Raw genomic sequence first — 24,075 nt, 5'->3', positions numbered from 1 at the left:
ACATACGCTTCAGGTTACATACGCATCAGGTTACAGACTCCGCTAACCCAGAAATAGTACCTCGGGTTAAGAACTTTGCTTCAGGATGAGAACAGAAATCTTGCTCTGGCAGCACAGTGGCAGCAGGAGGCCCCATTAGCTAAAGTGGTGCTTCAGGTTAAGAACAGTTTCAGGTTAAGAACAGACCTTTGGAACGAATTAAGTACTTAACCTGAGGTACCAATGTACTCTATTAGTTGTCCTTTACAGCTGCAGATCCCTAGACTGAACTCACAAGAACTACTCCCTGGGTCCAAGTACTCTACAGCAAAACTTTCAATACCAGAATGCAAGGAATAACAGAACCTGGGGCTGAGCCAATGAACCGGAGAACTCAATGTTACAGGCTTCAGTGCTAAGGCTGCTATATTCTCTCTGTACCTGAACCAACAGTCTCATACTGTGAAGTGGCTTTAATCCTGGATCATTCTATCTGGCCTGCCAGCCTCCCCACCAACCTAAAACCACAAACCCTCATCAGTACCCTCCACCCATCCTGTTGTCACACAGCAAGGAAGAAGAGACAGAAAACAAGCCCGTCTCACCAAGTGCTCATACATAGTAAGCTTGCTAATCTTTCTTTAGTAGAGGCTCTGTGCAACAGGCAGACATTCATTCCACAGGTGAAATTTTGCCCGTTGTCAGTTTTCCATACTGGTGAAAACTGTAGTTGGTTTAACAGTTGCATGACTGTTGCATTCAGTATGCTGGTCTAGAAACACACCCCTCCCTCAAACCCCCTCCCAGGGTTACCCGATTTTGCTGCTGGCTCTGTTCAGTTTGTTTTGCTATTTTACTGTACGGAATAGATTTTACTGTAAGCTGCCTTAGTCAGGTTCTTCCTCCAGTAAGGCAGCTCATAGGGTGTGTGTTTTTTAATGTGAAAATGGGGTTGAGAATGGAATTGGCCTAAGGCCTCAGCAGCCGCCTTTGTGTAACACAGTCCTTTCCATTCATCATACTCCACAATGCAGACACCAAACTGGCTGTCCAGAGTTTGTGACCCATTACAGGTGATGCAGTGGTTAGAGCTGGGGGACCAGGGTTCAGATCCAAACTCAGCTATGAAGTTTGCTGGATGACCTTGGGTCAGTTACAGTCTGTCCTACCTCACAGAGTTATTGTAAGGATAAAATGGAGAGGGGAAAATGAACCACGTAAACCACCTTGAGGAAGGGCGGGATATAAATGCAACTTCAACAACTACGACAACTATAGCATATGCTCTTCCTCTAGGGAGGTCAAAAAGAGGTCACAGCCACAATTGATAGGCATCAGCAAAATAATGATCTGCTCTCACGCACTTTAGAAAACTTACTTCAGATAATAAAAAAGAAATCTTCACAAGAATATGTGGAAAACACACACACCTCAACATGTATAAAGTTAGCACAAGTGACTCTTTCAGAAAATGTGCAGACACCAGGACAACATCTCCATGAGTAGAGCATGGGGCTCTTAAATTCAGGGTTGTGGCCCATGTTGGGCAAAATATTTATTTTATTTTACTTATTTATTAAATCTGTATACCACCCTTCATCCGTAGATCTCAGGATGGTTTGCAACATAAAAATACAAGATAAAACCACAAAATACATAATAAATAGAAGAAGAAAACGACTAAAACCCTCCTCCCTTCACCTCTTCCCACAAACACATTTAAAAGGGTATAATCAGCCAAAGGTCTGGTTGAAGAAGAATGTTTTTGCCTGGCGTCTACAGGTGCATAATGAAGGAACCAGGCAAACCTCCCTAGGGAGAGCATTCCACAAATGGGGAGCCACTACAGAAAAGGCCCGTTCTCATGTTGCGACCCCCTGGACCACTTGTAGGGCCTCAGAGGATGATCTCAGGGTCCAGGTAGGTTCACATGGAGAGAGCTAGTCCTTGAGGTATTGCATTTCAGGGGGCTGGACTAGATGGTCCTCGTTGTACCTTCCAACTCTACAATCCTATGATTCTACGACTAGCAGAGTAGGTTGCCTGTGAAATTGCCTGGAGTTTGTATTTGAATCTGAGCATGTGAGGAAACAGATTGCCAAGGGGATCAAAACACAGAACTGGGTTCAGCCTTATTGTAACCAAACATAAGGCTGTGAACCAATTGCCACCTCTTCCTTCCACCCGTACAACAGAGGTTAGACTGGTTCCTGAGCTAAGGAATCAGCAGGATGGATTCTTCCAAGCTCCTCATTCCAAAGCAATTCAGTCACCTGTGTGTTTTTTTGAGCTCCAGAGGATAAGGTTACACTTTGGCTGAACGACGGTGCACCAAATCTCAGCAAGACGAAAGCAACATCATAGCTAAAGGCACTGAAGCTGTGGCCCCTGCCCCTTTCACCAGCAGCCTTCACTTAGAGGGACACCAGTGCAATATGCCTCTTGTGGCTTCACTTGCAAGGGACAGGGCATAGGAGAGGATGACTAATCCTGGCCCCACCACAGACAATATGCATACTGCACGCACCCCAACTTCTGGCACCTCATTTCTCCCAGCATCAGCACAAGACACTCCTGGACATAGAGAGGAGAGGCAAAATATAAAGCACCTACCTGGCTTGGTGGCTACCAAGGTGGAGGGGAAGAGGAAGGCTTGGAAACTGGAGGCACAGAGCTCACTGACAGTGCCCATGATGATGCCCTTGAGGCAACGCCCTCTCAAGACTGGGCAGGGGGTGCTGCCCTTGGGCAGGTGAGAAAGGCCTAGCAGGTCAGAGCCAGGCGCAAGGTGGGGTGCAGAGGCCGGAACATCTGGGTGCCCACTTTCTCAGCACCAAATGGCTTCCCAAGCAGCAGCCTCCACTTCCCCCTCTTCCAGACAGTGCAAGGGGGCGGGGAGGGAAGAGACACAGCAGGATCCCCAGATCCCCAGTCCGGCTGGAGCAGAAGGAGCAGCAGAGACTCCCACGCACCGAGCCCAGCCAATCCCAGCTCCCTGCCAGGAAACTGTTACTGTTCCCGCTGCGCTGGACAGCTGACGAGAGACGCACAAAGCCACTTAGAGGGCAATTCAGTTTGGGAACTTTTTCCAAGGTGCCCCCCCTGGCTCCTCCCTGGCCACTCCTCCCAGCTGCCCAGGAGAGGTTTGGGCAAGGGGTATTTTTAGGTCGGTTTTATCCGGCTGCATTATTACAGCTCTAAGCATCTTGTGAGCCAGTGGTTGCTATGCAACGGCCAGCACATAAAAGGAAGGTGCACGAAAATGTAACGCATGCAGGTGCCAAAGACGCATGTGTGCATAGATGTGCATGGAAAGTGCAAGGAAGCAGCAGGGTAAGAGTTGCAGAGTAAGGAGTCGGCGCGATTCCCGGCCCGCTAGAAAAAGGAGGATCGGGAGCAGCACCATGTGGATCTTGCTGGTAGGTGCAGTTCAAGACCACTTCTCTAGGTGTAAGACCCTTTTCTCCGAAGCTGGTTCCACCTGAGCAGGAAGGCACTGGCCAGTTGGATCCCAATTACAAAGGTTTCAAAAGCAAAAAAGGCTGAGACTGGTTGCTGCTGTGAGGCCCTGGCAACTGCTGGTGAATTCTCAGCTGTTCTCTTAAAAGGTTTTTAGCCCCCATGAGAACAGAAAGGTCAGCCTCACAAACTTGGGCAAGACAGACAGTGACTGGCTATTTCCCTTCGACAGGGCTACTGGCTGTCTTTTAATTTGCTGGGGATCATGACAAGCCTGGTTTACACACCTGTCCCCAAAGCAGCACATCAGCCCCTTCTACATGCTTTTTAAAAGTCAGTTTCTTTAACACAGTATGAAGCCAATAGTTTACAGAACAAGTTATGGCGATGTATTAAAAGTAATGCATAAAATCCAAACCATGTCTGTTGTCTGCACAAGGGAGTACAAACAATGTTTGATGTGTCACAGAATTGACACAGCATTATGCTTTCCACAAAACTGTTTTTGTCTTAAAATAGATCGTGTTTTATCCTGCGTTGGTGGTTATGGTGAGACACAAAAAGCTGCAGAGAGGTCCATCCTTTTTGTGCTTCTGCAAATAAACTCAGTTTGAACTCTTCTTCCTTGCATCTCTTATTACACAATCTCAGAGAAAACTTGTCTGGCGCAAGCCTCAAGTTCAAACACATTCCAGTCCACCTTGAACTTCTAATCCAATCTAATCAGCTGCACAGGGCAAGAGAAGTCTCACTGGCAAAGGTGGTGCTATTGCTGCTTCTCCTAGGATGTGCAAAGCAATATCAGATTAGCACTCTTGTCAAGAACTGGGAGCCCTACTTGGAACCTGCGGAGCAGGCAAGAGACATGACTCTGTTTCTGGAAGACACAGGGAAACCTGAGATGGCCAGAGTTTAAGAGGAAAGATTGGCAGGAGTGTGGCAAACCTGACTAATGGGGAATCCATAAAAGGCCAGTTAGGTGATAAGTGTGCAATTTCTTCTGTGAGAACTCATGGAGAATGAAACAGACAGTCCAGCAAACAGGATTCATTACATCCTCGTGTTTTTCTTCTGATTCCACAACTGGCTCCCTTATGTCTCAAGAGGCTCGTAAAGAGCTTCTTCAATGGGGCCAGAATCCCTGCAGCACCAAGCTGAACAGCAGCTGAAACAAGGCACAAGGGGAACTGGCAAGCTTATCTCCACAAGCACAGGTGCACATCCCAGCTGCGGAGGACGTGGCAGCAAGAAAGTGCACAGGTGCTAGCGCTGTCTGCCAAACGCTTCAAGAACAAGCTTACATTAGACAGCTAACAGCATGGGTCCCCTGTCTTAAAAAGGAGAACACAGAAAAGCTTCCATATTCATCTGATACATTTCCACTAAAACTCAACCTCACTATTCTTTTTCTGGATCTCCTAATCACCTGGAATTGCTCATATAAAAATCATCCTCTTCGGCGATCACTCGTAGCTGAGTAAGATGGTCTTCCATGAACACAGTTTTAACAATGAGTCCATAAGTGACTGTGGAGGCCAATTCTGGATCCACACATCTTTCCACAGTGAGGACATGGGTTTCCGGGAGGGGGGCAACAAATGGAAACAATGATTCCTCTCCCTCCACAGGTGTTAATTTAATCAACAACACTAAAATTATCGATTACGGCTGCTGCAAATTTAATATCTAACTGAATTATCACAGACTGCATTATATTACCATTTAATTTCAAATTTATGTTTCCTGTAAGTGAATATACTCAACAACCAAGGATCGCACTCCAAGCATCTGATGAAGCCCATAAAAACCTATCTTAACAAAGTTTGTTTGCCTGTAAGGTGCATCAAAAAGGGGGAGAATGCCCTCCTCCAATTAGTCTTTAAGGTGCCAGAAGACTCTTGGGTTTTTTATGTATTACATCTATCCCTCTGGAAGTTCTCCCCAGTACTTCTGGAAACACACGACTCTAGCTTTCTCATCTATCGAAAGTTCAACATAATGTTCCTTCTGGCAGCTAAATGCTAGACTGCTGGAAAGTGAAAGTTTACGGAAATCCCATTTCATAATAGTTTGATAAGCTTTAGGATCTATTAGCACAGGAACAAAACAAACCAAGTAATTCCCTTAGCATGTGGCTCCAGTTCTCTTGCTTCTTACCCACAGTAGAGCAAAGCAAAATAATTGGCCCACAAACTAATAGGGTTCAGGACCCTGACAACCAGCACCCAAAGTAAAATATGTGTGATTTTAATTTTTTTTACACACACAGAGGCAACTCCCCGTTTGTGAAAAAATGAGCCATCGTTTCTGGGGAAAAAAATCTCTCTATGATAGTAAGCAGCAGAGAGAGAAGAGGGAGGCGCTCAGGAGAAGTATAAGCCAGATCAATCAACAGAAGAGGCAGAATCAGAGAATACCCATGAAAGGTTGGCACTTCCCTTGGCATAAGCGACTCCAGAAAAGCCCATCCCTCATCCAATAGTTTACAAAATGTTGTATGCTTTAAACCATGGGTAGGCAAACTAAGGCCCTTGGGGAGGAAGAATCAGGATACAAACCTATTAAAATGAACGAACACTGCAGGGTGGTATCTGCTGCTGAGATTTGCCAAGGGGTAAATGCCCAATAGATGACACTTCAAAGAAAGGTGGCTGTATCAACGTTGCAAAAGGCTCTTTAACAAGGCTGAGCTACCAGTTCTCACACTGTATTCGGTGCCTGAGACTCAGAAGGGGAACTAAAGGAGCCCCATAATGACTTCTGCCCCAAATGAGTAGGCAGAGAGAAGAAGAACTCTTTTCAGACAAGCTCTACCTACAAAAAGAAGAGCAGGCCACTCTAGTTAATGAAACCCTCATACATCAGATATTGATCCATTGCTGCTTCAGTCTCTGAACTGGTGCACAACTAGGCGATGACAAGACTTTGGGGCAAGCGCTGTGCCCACAGAACTGAATCCAAAGTCAGGTGGAAAGACAATGGGAATTTTTATCCAACAGGAGGACAGAAAAGCCATCCTATTGCTGTATGGTCCTGGTAAGTGAAAAGAGAAGCGTGGGGATGGCAAACAGTTAATGTTTCTGGTTTCAGCAGAATGAAGCTAGCAAGCAAAGCTGTTACGCTGGAGCATTTACTGCAAGCCAGCCAAATGAGCAGAGCAATGCCTCCAGGGAAAGAGTCCTCTCTGCCCCAAATAAGGCTCCTGTTCCTTGAACAGCTGCATGCCAAGGTCCGTAAAGTCCATTATAGGGTAGCAGAGACCAGGGGAACTGAATTTTGTCCTGTGCCCCAGATCCCCTTTCCTCCGCCTCCTTTTTAAATTAAAAAAGCAAACTTTGCTTACTGTGCAGCTAAGTGCAGTGCTAGCAACAGCCTTGCCATCTTAATTTACCCAGAGGCACACTGTACATTTATGCAAATCTGCATCATGATCTGTTTCTCGGGTTCTTTAAGTACCAAGTGATGCCCCTGGCAGTGAAAGAAGCAGCTCTGTATGCTGAGCTTCTCCTCGATATGCACCTGATTAAAGAATCGGGACAGAAGCCTTATTTGGGTCAGGACCCATTGGGGGATATGAACTTTTAGCATCCTATGCCATACATTGGGTAAACTAGGTGGGAAAGCTTCCAGAAAGGACCAGTGCTAACATATACTCTTCCCTCCCCAGGTCCAACTTAGCAAGATGGTGCAGAAGAATGCCATGGTCATCAATGTTGAAAGCCAGTAAGAGCTGCAAAAGAACCAACAGGGAAACACTCACAAGCCATTCCCTAATGGAAGCCATCCACTGGGGAGACAGAGGCTGTTCTGTCCCAAACCCAGGTCTGAAGACAAATTTAAATGGATCCAAATAATCAGCATTGCCCAAGGCCATGCTGAGTTGGGAAGCCATCCCATGTTCTAATAGCTTAACTAAAAAAATCAATGAGACCATGTGATGTAGTGGTGTGTTGGACTAGGATATGGAAGACTAGGGTTGAAATCCCCATTCAACCATGAAGCTCACTGGGCCAGTTTGTCTTAACCTCACGTGATTGTTGAGAAGATAAAACAGAGAGCAGAACTACGTATGCCACCTTGGGCTCCCTTGGAGGAAAGGGGGGAATATAAACACGATAAATAAATAAATAAAAATGAAATGAAATGAACTATCAGGGAGTGGAGGATAGTCCAAGATTTGTAGATCTGACATTCATTCATTTAACAGAGATTTCACCGCTGCCTCCAAGGATATAGGAACCACGTCGTCATTCAGTAAGGCATCCAGCCCATATAGCATGCCCTCAGTGACCAGTACATTTGATAAGATGCGGGACCTCACTACTCCCAAGTGTTGTAGATGGTACCCCACTCAACAAGCAGGACTCTGCACAAGCACTCCTCCTGAGACAACAAGAGACATTTGAGGAAATGAGAGCACATCTCAAGAGCTAGAATTCGCATTTGAAACCTGTTCCATATTTTTGTGTGTGCACATCAGTCCCCCTCCCAGCAACCCTACAACCCTCGTCCCTGTCATTTTACAGCTTGAGAACAGAGGCCCAGGCATTTGCTCCAAGAGAGTCCCACAGGTGAAGTGACCCACTCCCTGTGTCCTGGACACAGGCTTCCAAAAGGTGACAGATACACAGCATAGACTGGTTTGAGACCAGCTGAAAAGCCAAAGGATTGCTAGGAATGTGCTTTTTTAGGAAGTTCCAGAAAAGGTCCGCATACCCACCTATTATTTTATTTGTATACAGTCCTATACCCACAGGTCTCAGGGCTTCACAACATAGAATCACAATATAAAAACATGAAATGCATAATAAAAACTAAAAACAAGAACAACCCAATAATTCTACAACCCTCAACAGCATGCCTATACTGTATAGTTCAAAGGCCCACTGGGAGGCTTGTGGGGCATCATTCTCGACATTTAAAATGAGAAAACTACACTGGGGTTAATCTCAGCAAACACACATTCCCAAAGCCACTTTCGGAGAGATAACCTGAATGTGGAGGTGGGGATAAGGGGCTTGCAAGAGAGAGAAAAGGCGGTGGGAGGGACGGGTGTGCAACCCCTCCCAGGCCTGCTGATACTGCAAACACTCTTTTTCCACCTTGTGCATGCACACTCCGCTCCCTAAGCTCAGTTCCAGTTTCAGAGGTGGGGTGGGGGCATAATTAAAAACGGGAGAAGCACCCACTGGAAAGCTCAATGCCTGCTGCGTGGAGCGTAAAAGCTGTCCTTAGTTCATGCAAGGGGTAGATCAAGGTGGTCCAACATGCAGCCACTGAAAACATTCAGGGCTTCTTAGTGTGGCTCGAGTAGCCGGCTTTGTCATTGCTGCTGTGAGGGGCACGCAGAAACAGCAAAGGCACTTCTTGTGTCTCCCTCAGCCTCTGCAAGGCCGAACAGGCCAGCCACCCCCCTCCTCCCCTCTAACTTTGCCCAGGATATAAGCAACAACAAAAAAATTATAGCAATAACAACTTATTAATGTGAGAGAGGTTATTTCCCCTGCAGTGGTATTAAGACAGCTGAATACCTCCATGTATATTTTTTAAGGCGGCAGCCCTGTGCAGTCTGCATTTACCTGGGAGTATGTCTCAATGAAATTAACAGCATTTACTTGTGAATAGGCACGCATTAGGCTTGCACTGCATTTTGACCTGAGCAGGGCTTTATCCCAGGTCAGCTTGCATGGCGTCGAAACCCTGTCCTACTGATCACAGCCTAGCAACCTGCCCTGATTCAATGCATACTTACTTGGGAGCTGGTCTCATTATGTTTAGGAGTGCTCACCCTTAAAATATATTAATTGTGTATATTAAATCTCATTGGCCATATTACAAATGCCTTAATTAACAATATGGAAATTTAATTCAGTGTGCGGCCCCCAGGTTCTGTGTTGAAGTACTCCTGCGTTCCACTTGGTCTAAGAGGTTGGGCTGCCCTGGGTTAGGTCACTAGTAGACTTCTCCATCTCTAGAGAGCAGCAGCCATGCATTTCCCCTGTGGCCTACAAGTACCGTATTTTTTGCTCTATAAGACGCACCAGACCACAAGATGCACCTAGTTTTTGGAGGAGGAAAACAAGAAAAAAAATATTTTGAATCTCAGAAGCCAGAACAGCAAGAGGGATCGCTGCACAGTGAAAACAGCAATCCCTCTTGCTGTTCTGGCTTCTGTGATAGCTGCGCAGCCTGCATTCGCTCCATAAGATGCACACACATTTCCCCTTACTTTTTAGGAAGGAAAAAGTGAGTCTTATAGAGCAAAAAATACGGTACCTTGGTTCCTCAGCCAAAGACCTTCCAACCTCACTCCTTTCCCCATCAGCCAGTCATGTATGCCCTCCCAGCTCTTGCAGCAGCCCATCCCCCATTCCTCCTCAGCTCTTTTTACAGAAATCCTTTAATCCTGGTGGCCGGTAATCCTTCATGCAGTACGATTAGTGCCACAGCCAATCTGCTCCAGGCTGGGACAGGAAGCTCAGGCACCCAGACCCACCTGCCTGGGGGAAATATACACACACAGAGAAGCTAGGCAGTGAAAAGCAAGAAAGCATAGACATTGCAAACGTGGGATTTCTTTTTTCTGACCTGTCTGGACCTTTGCACAAGTCAAGTCTACCCAGGTCTCAAAGCTAGGGGGAAGACGGGGGGGGGGGAATAGAGGCAAATGTGCCCTGATCACACATAACAGCAGAGATTTTAGCAAATGCAGAAGTCATGTTTTGCAATGAGAATGCATTTCACATCAACTTCCATTCCCCCCCCCCCCCCAATTTGCTTCATTTACTAAAATCTGGATTCCTGGAGGAAAACATCACTGGCAGGCTGGGGTGATGGAAGAAGGGAGAAAGGAAAGGTTTCTGGGGTACAGTTCAATGTGTGTGGTGGGGAGAAGGGGAGAGCAGCGGCAGGGACACTCTAGGACCCCTGAAGAAGGAAAAGGCAGAACTGTAAAAATCCATATCTCTAGGAAGACTCTCCTCTCAGCCTCCCCACCCAATGAACATTGTGGGTATTCAGCCTTTAGAATTCACTTTTTCTCCACAAAAACGAGAACTGGAAACAAGTTCTTTAAAACAATGAAGACAGATTCCCGTCCTTTTCTTTTGATGTTGTTTTAGTGAAGAAGCTTCCTAGCCTTGCGTAAACGTTTGCATCTTTCCCAATACCTCAGCAGTACAACTCAGTGGGTGGATAGGAAGAACAGGAGCTTCCGAAAAGAGTGAGGAATACACAAGGCTAGCAACACTGTCCTGAAATCACAGAAATAAGCCAAAACATGGGAGGAAATAGGAGACTCCTGGGAAGGGATGGGAAGCCTGAAGCCACCCCAAACGAGCCCGTTATTTGGAACCTGCGTATTTCCCTTTGTCTATGTCTGGCCAAGCATCTGCTTGTCGAACGCAGCACAATGCCGTTTCGATCATTCAGGGCCTCTGCCGTGATGCGAACCAAGAGAGAAGCTGCACCCTCAGCAACATTCCACCAGCACCCCTGCCCCCCCCCCACAGCATGAGAGCAAAGGACAGGCACATCTGTTTCACTTCTAGAGCAAGTTCCGCAGTGAATGCGCTGACCAAGCAAACTAACTTTGTTCCACAGCAGCTTGTATCCACAACACCATCACTTCACTGAGCAATCACTTTTCATACAGATCTGGGTATCCACAACGTTGCTAAAGAGAGAGAAACGATTGCTCCACCACAGCAGGCCTCTTGCGCAGACAGAGAGTGCAAATGCACCACATGATCAGCCTGGGTGTTGTTTTTTTTAATTATTATCTTAACACAAATCACTGGCAACCGCAAGTTTTGTATTTATTCATTTAAAAGCTGTCCTTTCTGAGCATCAAACGCCTTTGGGAAGCGTGCTGGTAGCTCCAGCAAGAACTTAAAGACAAGAGGTGAATGGAAAGATGCCTCCAGTCATGTGACCAAAAGATCTGTGGGTACTTAACCCAGCTCCTTATCCACTCTCCTAAGAAACCTGTTTCCCTGTTAACACGATGCATGCCCCTTCTGCCAGCCAAAAGCATTTAAATTCTGCAACAGCCACCTGTCCCCCTCACACAGCCAATCAGAATACAAGAATGCAAGTGAACTAGATGCAAGAGGCAGTCAAACCATGTGATAACTTTTTACCTGTACACCGCAGACAGCACACAGCAGTGGGGTTCCTGAGGCCCAAGTACCCATGTCACCTTGTTTGGTGCTCCTGGTTCTACTTATACCATCCTTGTTTGGGCCAACCAGAATTCAAGGATCGCCAGCTGCCACATCACAAGCGAGCGCCTCCTCCCCAAAATCCCACGGTGTGTGCTGGGCATCTCTCTCACAAGAGGACCAACTCACCTCTCTGTTCTCAGAGCAGATGCATTCTCAAAGCATTTTGCTTAATAAAAGCCAGAGAATAAACACGCTGATCTTCAGAGCTGCTTCCGATTAATCATAGGGCATCATGAAAACAATACCGCCCCTGCCCCCCACAGGTTAAAACCACAGGGGATTACTGGAAGTGCTCAGTGTTGGGATTCAGTGGGATAGCAGTGTCCAGTCGGGAGACTTGAGCACCACCTGCTGGCTCTGAAGCATCATTTCAAGCTCCCTCGATATTAACGAGCCTTTAAAAAGTAGGCTCTTTCAAAGGAAACCGGGCTCCAGAATGCAAAGGGAGGTGTGCAGATGTTATTTCCTTGTTGGCAAGGGCAACATACCTATGGCAACAAGGTTATAAGCACTGGGCAACCGCAAGCAGCCTGTCTTCCTACGCAGCTCCAAGGGAAATCCGTAGCGACAGTCTGAGAATTTGAGAAACTACTGATGGAGCCCTGAGCCATTTGTAAAGGCTGCACAGCCACCCCCCATTGCAGTCTTATTGCCCTACAGAGGTACTTCGACATTAAACTACTAGCACACACTGAATGGGACACTCGCATCCCTGAACCTGCATTTTTGGTGGGCAGCTGCTATGTGTCAGGGGACAGCTGCCCCAAAAGGATATAGGGACCTGCAGCAAATGGATGAAACACGATACCATCTCCTGCCCTGTTTGTGTGTCTAAGGCCTGGAGATTTTATTACCAAGCCAGCAGGCAAGGAAATGCCCACTGAATGCAAACCACAAAAAGCAGGGTGCAAAAGGCTTGCATGCTTACATTCTGGCAAAGCAGGCAGCCTAGAGGGCAAAAGTCTGCACCGATGGAGCAAAACAGCCAAGCGCAGGAAACTAGGTGATAAAAGACGACAATGAGGTGGAGCTTTAAAGGTTTCGTGTGTGTGTGTGTGTGTGTGTGTGTGTGTACAGCTGGATGAACCCTGCAGCTGCCTAGCCCTTCCCTGGGCTATGAAAAGCCTCCATGGACAGGGGAGAGAAGGGCAGCAAGGGCAAAGTAAGGTGAGTTGTGGGCAAGTCACACTGAAGGAAGGGCAAACTGGGAGGGAGGGGTGAGTTGAGCTTGCGTGACACCCAAGAAGAGGAACAAAGAAGTGGAGCAACCACCCAACTAGGAGGAAAGATGTGCGACAGAGGATGTGGTGTTCACTGCATGAGTACACACACAGCTGCCTCTTTCTTTCTCTGTGTTGTCAAGTTGACATAAGTTAGGAGAGGGCAGTGGAATTTGTTAACTGTTTCAGAGCCTGCTGTCTGCATTGGGCCCATCAGAGTGGCCTCGTGTGCTCCAGCTCCCAGCACGGCCAAGCTATTTTCCATTCAGCGTGTCCTGAAAGCTCATGGATAGGATCAATGAGAATATTCAGTGAGAGCCCTATAGATTCAGAGATGTCCCACAAAAGCTTTCTGGGGGGAAATTCTTGTCATTACGCGAGTTGCATACATTTGCAAGGGTAGCCTCGCTTCCTTTTTGGCTGGAGCAACCTGGCAACTCCCATGCAAATATGGATAAATTTAGCTGCCCTGTAAACAAGCGGGCCAGCAGAGGAGAGCCAGCTGCTGATTTCAGAAGTGACTGTCCTACAAGTGCACTAAGACGAGACACAGCAGGCTTGTTTTGAGTTTCCAAAACGGCAGCATGCTCTGCACGGAACCCCCTTCTCTCCACCCAGGCTACACACAAATCTACATTTTCTCAGATGTAAGCAATCGCCAAAGTGAACAGGGAAGAAAGACATTTCTCCTCCACAAACCTAGAAAGAGTACCAAGACCAACTCCTCCACTGCTCACCAACTGTCCTCTAGGTGTGAGTGATGCAATATACTCAGGTCTCAGAGAACGAATGTTCTGACCTGCACCAGGTTACAAACTAGCCCCCCATGCCCATGAACACATTTCCCTCCACACTGTAAAGGAAAATACATTAGGATTGAATCAAATCGCAGTCTGGCTAGAAGCAGCCCCTCGCCGGCACATGGCAGCAAAAAATTAAAAAATGATGCATGCATACAATAAGTATTCAACAGCCCTTGTTAACGTTATTGTAGAGAAGCCATAATCACAACCTGAGCCATAATCCCATTTTTACAGCAAACACATGATAACCTGTGAAAACAAGGAGCTCAAATATACCCAGCTGTCAGTGGCAACCACAGCAGAGCTCAGCCTCAGAGCCTCCACCCTTCAGCTCAGCCTGGGGGTTGAGGGGAGGAAGGAGAAAGCATCAGTCCCTGGAATTGCTGCTGTCCCTAAGTCACCTCTGCTGATGAACAGGCAGGAGGACCCCTCCATGTGACTGGGCAGTGCTACCCAGGTTGGAGACGCACAGGGCTGAGAACCATGGTGAGCAGAACTGGGCAGGCTGCCACTTGCCTGAAAGGGAGATTACCCCTGTAAATCTAATCCATCGCTCACAGTACAGGCTAGATGAGAAAGCAGCTGCATGCATACATCGTTTAAGCACCGCTCCACTTTCCCCAGACACCGTCTTTGGGATCATAGCAAGAAGTGAGCAACACAGCTGGAATATTCATGTACTAGGCAAATCAGGGACAAGCCCGCTGGTGGCAGGGACATGTGTGCCTGCTGCTTGAGAGAACCGCCTGCCTCCCGGGCATCACCTACAGCTTCAGCCTGGGTCTCTGTGATTAATGGAGATGCTGCATCCATGCCGCCCTGCTCAAAAGCCACCCGAGGTTCAAAGCTAATTTGTTTGCCAAATCCACATACAGGACTCAGCAGCACAGGCACATCAAAGGGCATCTGGCCCCAGAGGTCCCAGCGTCAGCACACTGGATAAAGGAAGCCCAGGGTGCCATTTGCATGACAGGGTATGCCACGCAAAAGGAGGAATAAATCAAGCAAGCCTCTACTGCCACAGCTGCTAAGACACAGATTTGAGCTCACAGCTCTGCTGGGGAAGCCTCTAAGTCAGCCAGTCACCCATAACTGGGTCATACATATTAATTCGTTCTCCTGGTGCAACGACACTGCAGAGAAGTTCCCAGTGTTAAAGGAATTGGAGTGGATTCGGGGGAGATCGCACTGGGAGACTCCCTCCATTGCAGTGTCATACACAGAAAGCTGAATAAGCAAAGGACCAAAGACTCTTTGAAGTGGAGTGTCTCATAGCTTACTTGCCAGTCAAAGTGGCATTTCCAGCACAAGGAGTGACCTCCACAGTTCAGTTTTACATGTAAACACAGAACCGGCCCTACCATTAGGCAGAGTGAGGTGGCTGCCTTAAGTGGCAAATGTTAGGGGCAGAAAGCAGCAAAAAGGACCTCGTGCCGCCTAAGTGACCCTGCCACCTTCAGGTGAGGTGGAGGACACTGCCCCATTGTCACTGTTGAAGTAATATTCAGCTTCCGATCCTGTTGGCCCTTCTGTGTGGAATGAGGGGGCCACCACTTTGTCGTTCTTACCTCATGAAGCAAAACGACATGGGACAGCCCTGCTCAATCAGTCAAACAATTTTGACAACACATATCCTACATCAGTATATTGAATGTACATTTCTTTCCTTTTTCCAAGGGCAGAAACATCACCTCAATTTGGAACAAGAAACGCTAGCACCTTGGCAGCCTGCGCACCAGACGAAGTGATTTGGGCTACAAATGACAGCAAATCTTGTCTGCTTATTTTGAGGGCAGCTTCTCTGAAGACAGGTGCTTAGGAAGTTTTAGCTGTGTTATTGCCTGGCTTGTTGCAACATTTCTAAATTTGTTCCAGTTCCTTCTAAATGTGGGTTCTTTCAGGAAACCGGCCTGCCCCACCTCTTACGCAAGACAGGCCTGTGTGTGAACCTCAAATCCTCCAAGCCCAAGTCTGCTGTCCCCAGTTCGGGATATATCAATTCCAGTCAGTGGCCACTGGGGTTATGAAGGGCACCACCATCGCTCACCCCCCCCCAAAACAATGACATTTTGCGAGCAGTGCACTCACTCCCACCACTTCTGCAGAATACTTATATCTAGCACTGTAATTTAAGGTTTGGGTAAGTTCAGGGCCTGTCCGAGGGCCTCCCACAAGTCACATGAGGCGACATGCCTGGCAGGGCCAGTCATCCAGTCCGTCGCCACTAGGCCATCTCCAGGGCTCCTGCCACCTTTTTAGAAGGTGATCTGCACTGGCAGGAAATGACACTAGGAAATTACAGTTGGACACACAGATCAGAGACATCAGTCCAGGCCCAAAAAAGCAACCCCACCCCGTGTGTGTGTGTGTGTGTGTGTGTGTGTGTGAGCAACTGAGAGAAGAGGCACAAATGTGACAGCTGAACTCTGCCTCAGAAAGAGCCACGTTCTCCCTCTTCCCTGGGAAGGAGAGCGAAGGAGCCAGGCAGAAAGGGGAAGCATCTGCTGCTCATGCAGCTGTTGCTACCCTGAAGTCACCCCCACAACCCTCCTTCCCTTCTCCGAGAGGCAGTTTACGCTTCCCTGCCCAGCCTAGAGGATAAATGCCGGCACGAAGTTCCCCCCACCAAAGGCGTGCAAGCCGACCAACACACACGGCCCAGCTGTCTCTCGTTAACCCTCACCGCAGTGCTCAGCGCAAGGGGAGCCACCCCTGACCCTTCCCTGTAAATACTTCTTTTTGGAGTCCGGCCACATTTACCCCCCTCCCCCCCAAAAGGCGGCCGCACGCCTGTTCCCCCCAAACCCCCCGCAACCGACTCCAAGCTCATTTCTCCGCGCACCCCATTGTAATGAACAGCTGTCCTCGCCCTGCGACCACGGGCTGGAACAGCTGCCCAGAACCTTCTCTTCTTCTCCCCCACGGGAAGGGCAGCTGCCCTCCTCCATAGAGGGTGATTAAGGGAAAAGGTAGCCCTACCCACCCACCGAGAGTCCTAACCAGATACCCGAGAGAGCACCCTCTGTGACCCCACCCTGAGCCAACGGCACCTCACCCCGCACCGCACCACGGCCTTGCACAATCTCTATTTCCTATGCTCAGGAGCCGATCTCTCCTCGGGATTTACTAGCGCACCCTCAGAATCCACTCAGGCAGGACCCCCCTCAGGACAACCGGCCACACAGATCCCAAATCCCGTTCATCCTCTCTTGCTAAGACCAGGAAGGATGCAAAGAGAGACTCCTTCCCAAATCCAAATGTGTGTGTGTCGGGATGGTGGTGGTGGGGCAGCAATTGCACACTCCCCGCTTTAAGCCAAGGGCAGTTCGCTGAACATGCAAGGGCCACTCCCCCCTGCTAACTAGTCGCAAGATTCAGGCTTGAACGAATCCCTGAGCGCCCCCACCCTTGCCATTAAGACCCGCCCCCCCCACCTTGGCCCAGCCAAAGATGTTCCTTCCCGTCTCCTTGGATGCATCTAATTCATTCGCCTGCTCACCGTATCCGCTCTCCTCGTCCTCCTCCATGTTACCAGCCAGGCTCCTGCACGGCTGCTTTGCCCGGCTGCCAAAGCTACGCTGCTGCTGCCGCCGCTACTCAGCAAGTTCCTTCCCACCGCCGAGCACACGTGATGGGAACTGGGGAGGAGGAGGAGGAGGGCGGTGGCACCTCCCCCTGAAACCCGACGCGAAAGAGACGAGGCTTCGCTGCCCACGTGACGGCCAACGCGGTCCGGAGCCTCGGAGCAAAAGCAAGGGTTGCTGCTCCCGCTGTACCGGCGGATTCAGAGCACGCTGCAAACCTGTCGCTGCAACTGCACACTTGCACGCGCCCACGCACGCATAGCAAACTGTGTTCTACTCATGAACACTTACATTAATTGCAACTGGGGAGGAGAAGCGCCTTTTGCTGCCCGCGCCACGCGGTGCCCACCTTGGTGTCCTGAGGACAGCGTTGCTGATAAAGGCTGGAGAGAGAGCAAGCTGCCTCCCTGGGCTGCTTTGGGAGGAAGGGCGGGTTATTAATTAATTTAAATTTAAAGAGAGTCGGTTTTCTCAGGAGTCAGAGAGCGGGATGTGCCTGGGCGCCGTGGGGTCTCCTGTGAAGCAAAATGGTCCCTTGCGTTCCTTGTCTTGCCCAGAAGAAGAGTTTGGATTTGATATCCCGCTTTATCACTACGCTAGGGAGTCTCAAAGCGGCTAACATTCTCCTTTCCCTTCCTCCCCCACAACAAACACTCTGTGAGGTGAGTGAGGCTGAGAGACTTCAGAGAAGTGTGACCAGCCCAAGGTCAACCAGCAGCTGCATGTGGAGGAGCAGAGACTCGAACCCGGTTCACCAGATTACGAGACTACCGCTCTTAACCACTACACCACACTGGCTCAGAGGGAGGAGTCGACGAGGCGGGTGTCACTAGGTGGCTTGCTGTTGACAAGAGGACGGGGTGTAATTTAATAGCAGCAGAGTATTAGCTTTCTTACAAAAATAAAAGCGTCCCACCCATCTGTGAGAAGTGGGAATTCCACTCCAGGGTGCGGATAAAGATCTACTTCAGGTTCACTGCCCCTGTGGATCCTGCCACCTGGGTCGCCTCACCTTGTCCTGTGGGTGGGTCAGCCCTGGGCAGGATTGACCTTAGTTCTCTACTGTGGATTCTCTTTCAGCGCTGCACATTTTTTTTATAGAGGAAGAGATGTTAGTAGGCCATACATGATCAGGGTGGGGAGAGGAGTTGGGATCGCACTGGCCCAACTGCAACTTGATTTTGCACCCCCAGCATGCATCCGCCCCCAATCTGCAGGGCTACTCTGCTTCCATTACATAGGGACAGGAGAGGTTAAAGAGGGGGGTTAACGGTGCTTAGGAACAGCATTTTTGTTGTTTAATAAACTGGGAAAGGCTGTTACCAATGAAGGAGGCCAAAGTCAGGAATCCACGTGCATCAGATAATGTGATCAACCCAACCCCTCTTCAGGTGTGTTTGAGAATTCCTGGGGTATGAACAGGTGTCTCCTTAGGGAAGCAACTAAAAAAGGAACTAGCTCCAGCAATTAACTATAATTATTATTATATAAGCAAGAAGCAGCAATCATTGTAACATACTCCCATTTTCACTGCGCCACCTACAGAGTCCTGTAGTAGATTTAGAACTCTCAGAGCTACTTAGCTGTACAGTATTGTGGTTAGTTATTCTGGATTAAAACAAAAAAAACTTAGATACTGGGTAAAAAGCCATATATGCATTTCCATACATACCTAGGGTTTTAATAGGTCATAAGATTTTATGGTAACTATGTTCGTAATGTATTTTTGTCGGTGTTTGTCCTTTGATGCTATGGCCTGTCGGCTACGCAAATAAAGTCTATTCTATTCTATTCTACATATTAGGCGTCTCTGCCTGAAAACAGGAATAGCGCTATATGAGTGGTTTCTTGAGCAGCAGCTTCTGCTTTAGCACCTACCATTTAATCAGTGTGACAGGCTGGATAGTTCAGTGCTTATAATGCAAGAAGACTCCTTGTGGGTAATATTTACAATGATTTCTCAAAGGTGTGAGGAAGCTCCTGCAGGCGATGTACAAGTTGTTGCCAGGACCAGCCAAACAGGCTCTTTCCTAACCCTTTCCTAGATCAGCAAGCAAAATAACATTCTAAATCAGTATAGCATGGGAAGCTCTAGATACACCATCATAGAAACATTGAGGGTTTATGACAGAAATGCTTAGTTTAGTGCAACCCTCTTGTCGACTGCAAGCTTTTAAAGACAGACCAAAGTTGTTAAGCTTTTTTACAATTTTACCCTCAAAGTTGTTGAGCTTTTAGGATTGAGGTTCTTGAGCTTTTTTTTAGGATTTTATCCCACAACATATACTGCCACAGGGGCTGGATTAAATCGACCGGTGGGCCGGATTAGACCCCTGAAACGGACTCTGGACATGCCTGTCCTAGGGCTACTGCTCGAGCCAATAATGCATTTCTGGCGCTCTGCTCTGAACAGCGTTTTATTGTTTTGGCACGTGTTGAGTTTGCACTACAGTGGAACCTCTACTCGTGTACTGAATCCGTTCTGGAGGTCTGCTTGTGAGTCGATCCGGGTCGCTGGTAGAAGAGCAGTTCTGTGCGTACGCATTCGGCAGCAGTGCTGTTCTGTGTGTGCGCGAATCGTGGCAAACCTGGTATTTACTTCCGAGTTTGCCATGGTCACAAATCAAATTGTTTGCAAGTAGGGTCGGTGGTAAGTAGAGGTTCTACTGTACTGGTCTACTACTAGAACTACAAGAGAAGTGCCCCCATTACCAAAGTAGGAACTGGCCCTTCTTTAAGAGTGATTCAACAATAAATTGCATTTGGGCACTCTTGGCAGGTTCAGCAACATTGGCCAAGAACATCAGAGCATATAGTTCTGCTCTCCTGAAGGCCATTACGGCACCATCAACAGCCACAGACAAACCTGTAGGGGTCCCTGTGATTTCCCCTTCCCCTATCAGTTAGTGGCCCCCTTTGCCTGCCTCCAAACCCTTCTAAATCTCAATTAAAAATAAACTAGAAATAAAGAAAAAAGCATTGACTAGCTACAGTATCTAGCATCTTTGGGGAATGGCCGTAGCTCAGTGGTGGAGCACAACTTTTGCATGCAGAAGAACTCAAGTTCAATCCCCAGCATCTCTAGGTAGGGTCAAAAACCCCAGAGAGTCACTGCCAGTCAGTGTAAACAATACGAGGCAAGATGGACCAATAGTCTTGATACGAGTAGAACAGCAGCTTCCTACACTCACTCCCTATAAGGGATCATGGCAACGCTACAACTTCTCAGCATGATGTGTGTGCTTAATGGCAAACCACAGGAAGAATATTCGCTCCACTGAATGTGGCATATATAAAATCTACAGCTGTAAAGCTGTTCAGGTGGAATTGGGGTTAACCTGGAAATTACATGGCCTTTCAACCATTGCAGCAAACCTCTCCTCAAGGGTTTGAGAATCTTTGCAATATGCATTGACCCCATGCATGTTGCAAAGCTAAGCAGGGTCCAGTATGGTTTCAAACTGGATGGGGGACAATGTGTTGAGATTCTTGCATTGCTGGAGGGTTCTGACCCTCGGGGTATTTTCAGACTCTACAATTCTATGATTCTATAATGCGGAGGCTGTTCATGTGGGTAGTGGGGATCAGTCTCTAAGGGGCACAAGATTCCACCCCCCCAAAAAAAAATCCACTTGTTTCTTTTGGTTAGGTCAAATGCCCTTATTTCAGAGGCTGGGCTCAAGTCTTCCCCCTAGCTTTTGCCTTCAGTTCTGCAATAGGCCAAAGCAAAGGCATGCACATAAGGGTGTTACGATGTTAGGATGTCTTGAAAAGTACCCAACATAACCACCCCAGTACTGCAACTACACAGATTGATGAGTGTCAACAGAAAGAGAGAGAGAGTAGGAAGGCCTGAGACAAGGGGGATAAACCAAGTGGAACAAAGGAGTTCTCAGCTAGGGCTTCAGACTAATGGCAAGCTTAAGAGGTGAGCGGTCATGGAAGAATTACTGCTGCAATCAATCACAAGAGAAACCAATCGACAAGACTGAAGACACACACATACACAAAACATTCCTTTATTGCACCATGAACCGTTGCTACAACTAGGGCTACTGCAGCAAGCCCCAGCATGAGGTGCATAATACCCGCTTGGGGTATCTACATGTTGGCAGGAGATTGTTAAACGGGCACTGCCAGAGGGGAAGAGACTGCTCCCCGCTGAGAGAGTGAACAGGGTCAGTGCCCCCCCCTCCCCAAGATAAAGAAAAAAAGAATCGTAATAATCATAATAAATCATCAGCTCAAATTAAATGCAATGGCCAAAACCGTTTTGGTAACTGCTTTGATACGGTGGAGAAAATAAAGCTAGTTTTCAACCTTTGCACCCAATCTATGAAGAGAGGGAATGGGTGCCAAAGTTGAATGAGCAATGCTGGGAGTGCCAGGAATGGGTGGGATGCACATGGATTGCCCCTCCAACCAATCATGCATTTGTGGGGAAGTTACAGGTAAAGGCTGCCTACTTGGGAGTAAGCCACCAAGGTTAACAGCTAGACAGCAGCAGATGCAAGGGAATAAAGGAAACCCTAGGCCAGCCCTGCAGGAACAGGAGCCCTGGCACCACTTGGCTTGACAACTACCCACTGAAAAAGGTTTGGCACAGGGGCACTTAGGTCTCTCTCATTTTGGCAGGCAGCAGCCCGCTCTGCCTTGGTGCCAAAGCAAGTGATGTTTCGGGCAACCTCTCTCCAACACAAACTCCCAAGTTGGAAATATGCTGCGAGAGAATCAGGTCCTCTTGGAGTCATTAACTTCTGCCACACAAGCTGTGCAACGATGCCTGCCGGAAGTTAATTAGGACAACGCTTAAGAGGAGGCATGGAGAAAAGACCCAAAGCAAGGAAGCTTCAAGACTGCAAGTGGGGATGTGAATGTCTGAACACTCCTTTGTGGAAAAGAACTCCTAGTTGATGTGTGCATGGAATTTTTAAATTATTATTGTTGTGTGGAGCATTCAAGCATTTCTTCCCCTGCCTGCAGCTTGAAGCAACACACTCCAGCAACAGGCAAATCTCAAATGAACCGTGACTTAACTATGGCTGGAGAATGCTACCGAGAAGTTGTCATTGCAAAGCAGCACCTTTCGAGGGCCCTGGCAGTGAATGCATTTGAACACAACTGTACAGGGCAGGACAACCTGACCACCCGCTTTCCTGGCTGCACAAAACTCAAGTCCCAAGTGTTTTGTACAGCAGGAACGGCATGTGGGAAATGGTCTTGAAAAATATTTCCAGAGTGGAGCATTTCCTACTTCTCTGGGATAAACCAGAGAAGGGGCTGCAGATGGGTGCAGAAATGCCACGCCAGTTGCATCCTGTCCTAATGACTCAGCCAGGGAGTGGGGAAAGGGGCAAATGTACCACAACAACATCCAGCTCTTGAGGAGTTGGGACACAGCTCTCGGCTTTCTCAATCTTCTCTTGGCAGGAAAGGGACAGAGGGCATCACAGCTCATCATGCTGACACATGGTGACGGGCGGAGGCAACAGAGGGATTTCATTTCCAAAGGGCTAGTTGCTCCTAGCTCCACTGCTGAGCCATGCCTGATGCCCACAGGTACCCAGGGACAGGACCTTCCCCGGGCAAAGGCTCCTCGTGACACTCTTGCAAGTAAGCGGCGATGGGTGCCTGCATTTCCCCAGGCACTGCACAGAAGATCCATCAGAGCCTTCAAGGCAAGAGGAGGACATTCCCCGTGAGTCCCGTTGAGTTGGCCACTTGCGACTGCTGACAGTATTGTGTTGGTCACCGGGAGCTCCAAAGAACCGGAGTTCGCCATAGCATTGCTGCAGCCAAGAACTCATCTGCGGGGTCGAGATGGAGAACGAATTAGTGCCATAGGAAAAGTGTTACGGGATTGCACCCTCTTGACCACTGGGTGGTGTGAGGAGCAGAAGGAAGAGAACGAAGTTGAAAAAAGCAAGCTAAAAAAAATAATAAGGGAGCAACAGAGATCCTGCAACCACAGGTTTAAATGAGGGAAAGGAAAAAGAATGGCAACACTGCTTTGTAGAACTCCTACATCTGCATATTGTAGAAGGTCCTACAAGACTTCCCTCATCACTGCTCAAATCCCTCGGCAGAAGTTGGGAGTTGTAAAAGACAAGAATCCAACTTCCATATTTAGAATAATGTCATCAGCCTAAGCAAGGACTACACGAGCTTAATATTTGCTGTAGGTAATCAAACGGTCACATTTTAAAAGCAAACAGAACCTGGTGTCTGCAGCTGATGAAGGACCCTTTATAGCACAAACAAAACCAGTGCATTGTTTAACAGTTGCTTTTGCAAAATCAAATACGCCTTCCCACCCCTCGCACACAGGCACCACAGTCCTAATTACGAGCCGTTTCCACCGCCGAATAATTTTCCATTTGCCCACTCCATAAACTGCAATTCCCCAAATCCCTCTGGTAGGCTGCACTCAAGTTCCTCACCATCTCAAAGCCAATAGCTCAGGCTAGCAACTTTAGCGGGATGTGTCACGGCCCAGAAATTACGTCGGCTTTGCAGTTTCTGGAACGCGTTGCCATTTCTTCTCCGCTCACGCTTGAGTTTCTTGATTTTCTTCACCTACGGCAAGAAGAAACAACACGTGGTTGTTCCAGCTTCTAGCATCCAAGCTGCCATCCACATCAAGTGAAGTGTAGAAAGGACATTCCCTCCCCATTCTACTCACCAGAAAGCAGCTGCTGGGATGGACAAAAGCTAATTAAATAATAACAACCCAGAGGCGATCAGAAAGTGATCAATGGGACTGAGATCCAAAAGATGTCTTCCTGACTATCACTAGGATCACCCA

General features: G+C 48.0%; 2 protein-coding genes across 7 annotated transcripts in view; both read right to left on the bottom strand.

Annotated features, from left to right (window-relative positions):
• CYTH1 (cytohesin 1) overlaps nt 1–17,300 on the bottom strand; it is a 56,864-nt gene extending 39,564 nt beyond the window's left edge. Inside the window, exon 1 of one of the 2 annotated variants that reach the window (XM_053375587.1) lies at nt 17,186–17,300. In XM_053375587.1, coding sequence (XP_053231562.1) covers nt 17,186–17,213 — 28 coding nt within the window. In that variant the 5' untranslated portion in view covers nt 17,214–17,300. Of the gene's footprint in view, nt 1–2,592; nt 2,841–17,185 lie in introns of those variants that run through there. The other variant, XM_053375586.1, reaches the window with a different exon arrangement.
• Nucleotides 17,301–21,273: 3,973 nt separating this feature from the next.
• The window catches only part of USP36 (ubiquitin specific peptidase 36), a 32,240-nt gene continuing 29,438 nt past the window's right edge, over nt 21,274–24,075 (bottom strand). For all 5 annotated transcript variants that reach the window (XM_053375559.1, XM_053375558.1, XM_053375563.1 and 2 more), the window contains 2 exons: nt 23,711–23,846; nt 21,274–23,077 (listed from right to left, as the gene is read on the bottom strand). In XM_053375559.1, coding sequence (XP_053231534.1) covers nt 23,715–23,846 — 132 coding nt within the window. In that variant the 3' untranslated portion in view covers nt 21,274–23,077; nt 23,711–23,714. The remainder of the gene's footprint in view (nt 23,078–23,710; nt 23,847–24,075) is intronic.

This window comes from Podarcis raffonei, chromosome 2 (assembly GCF_027172205.1).
Source record: "Podarcis raffonei isolate rPodRaf1 chromosome 2, rPodRaf1.pri, whole genome shotgun sequence".
Lineage (NCBI taxonomy): Eukaryota > Metazoa > Chordata > Lepidosauria > Squamata > Lacertidae > Podarcis > Podarcis raffonei.
This window is presented reverse-complemented; position numbering and strand designations above follow the sequence as displayed.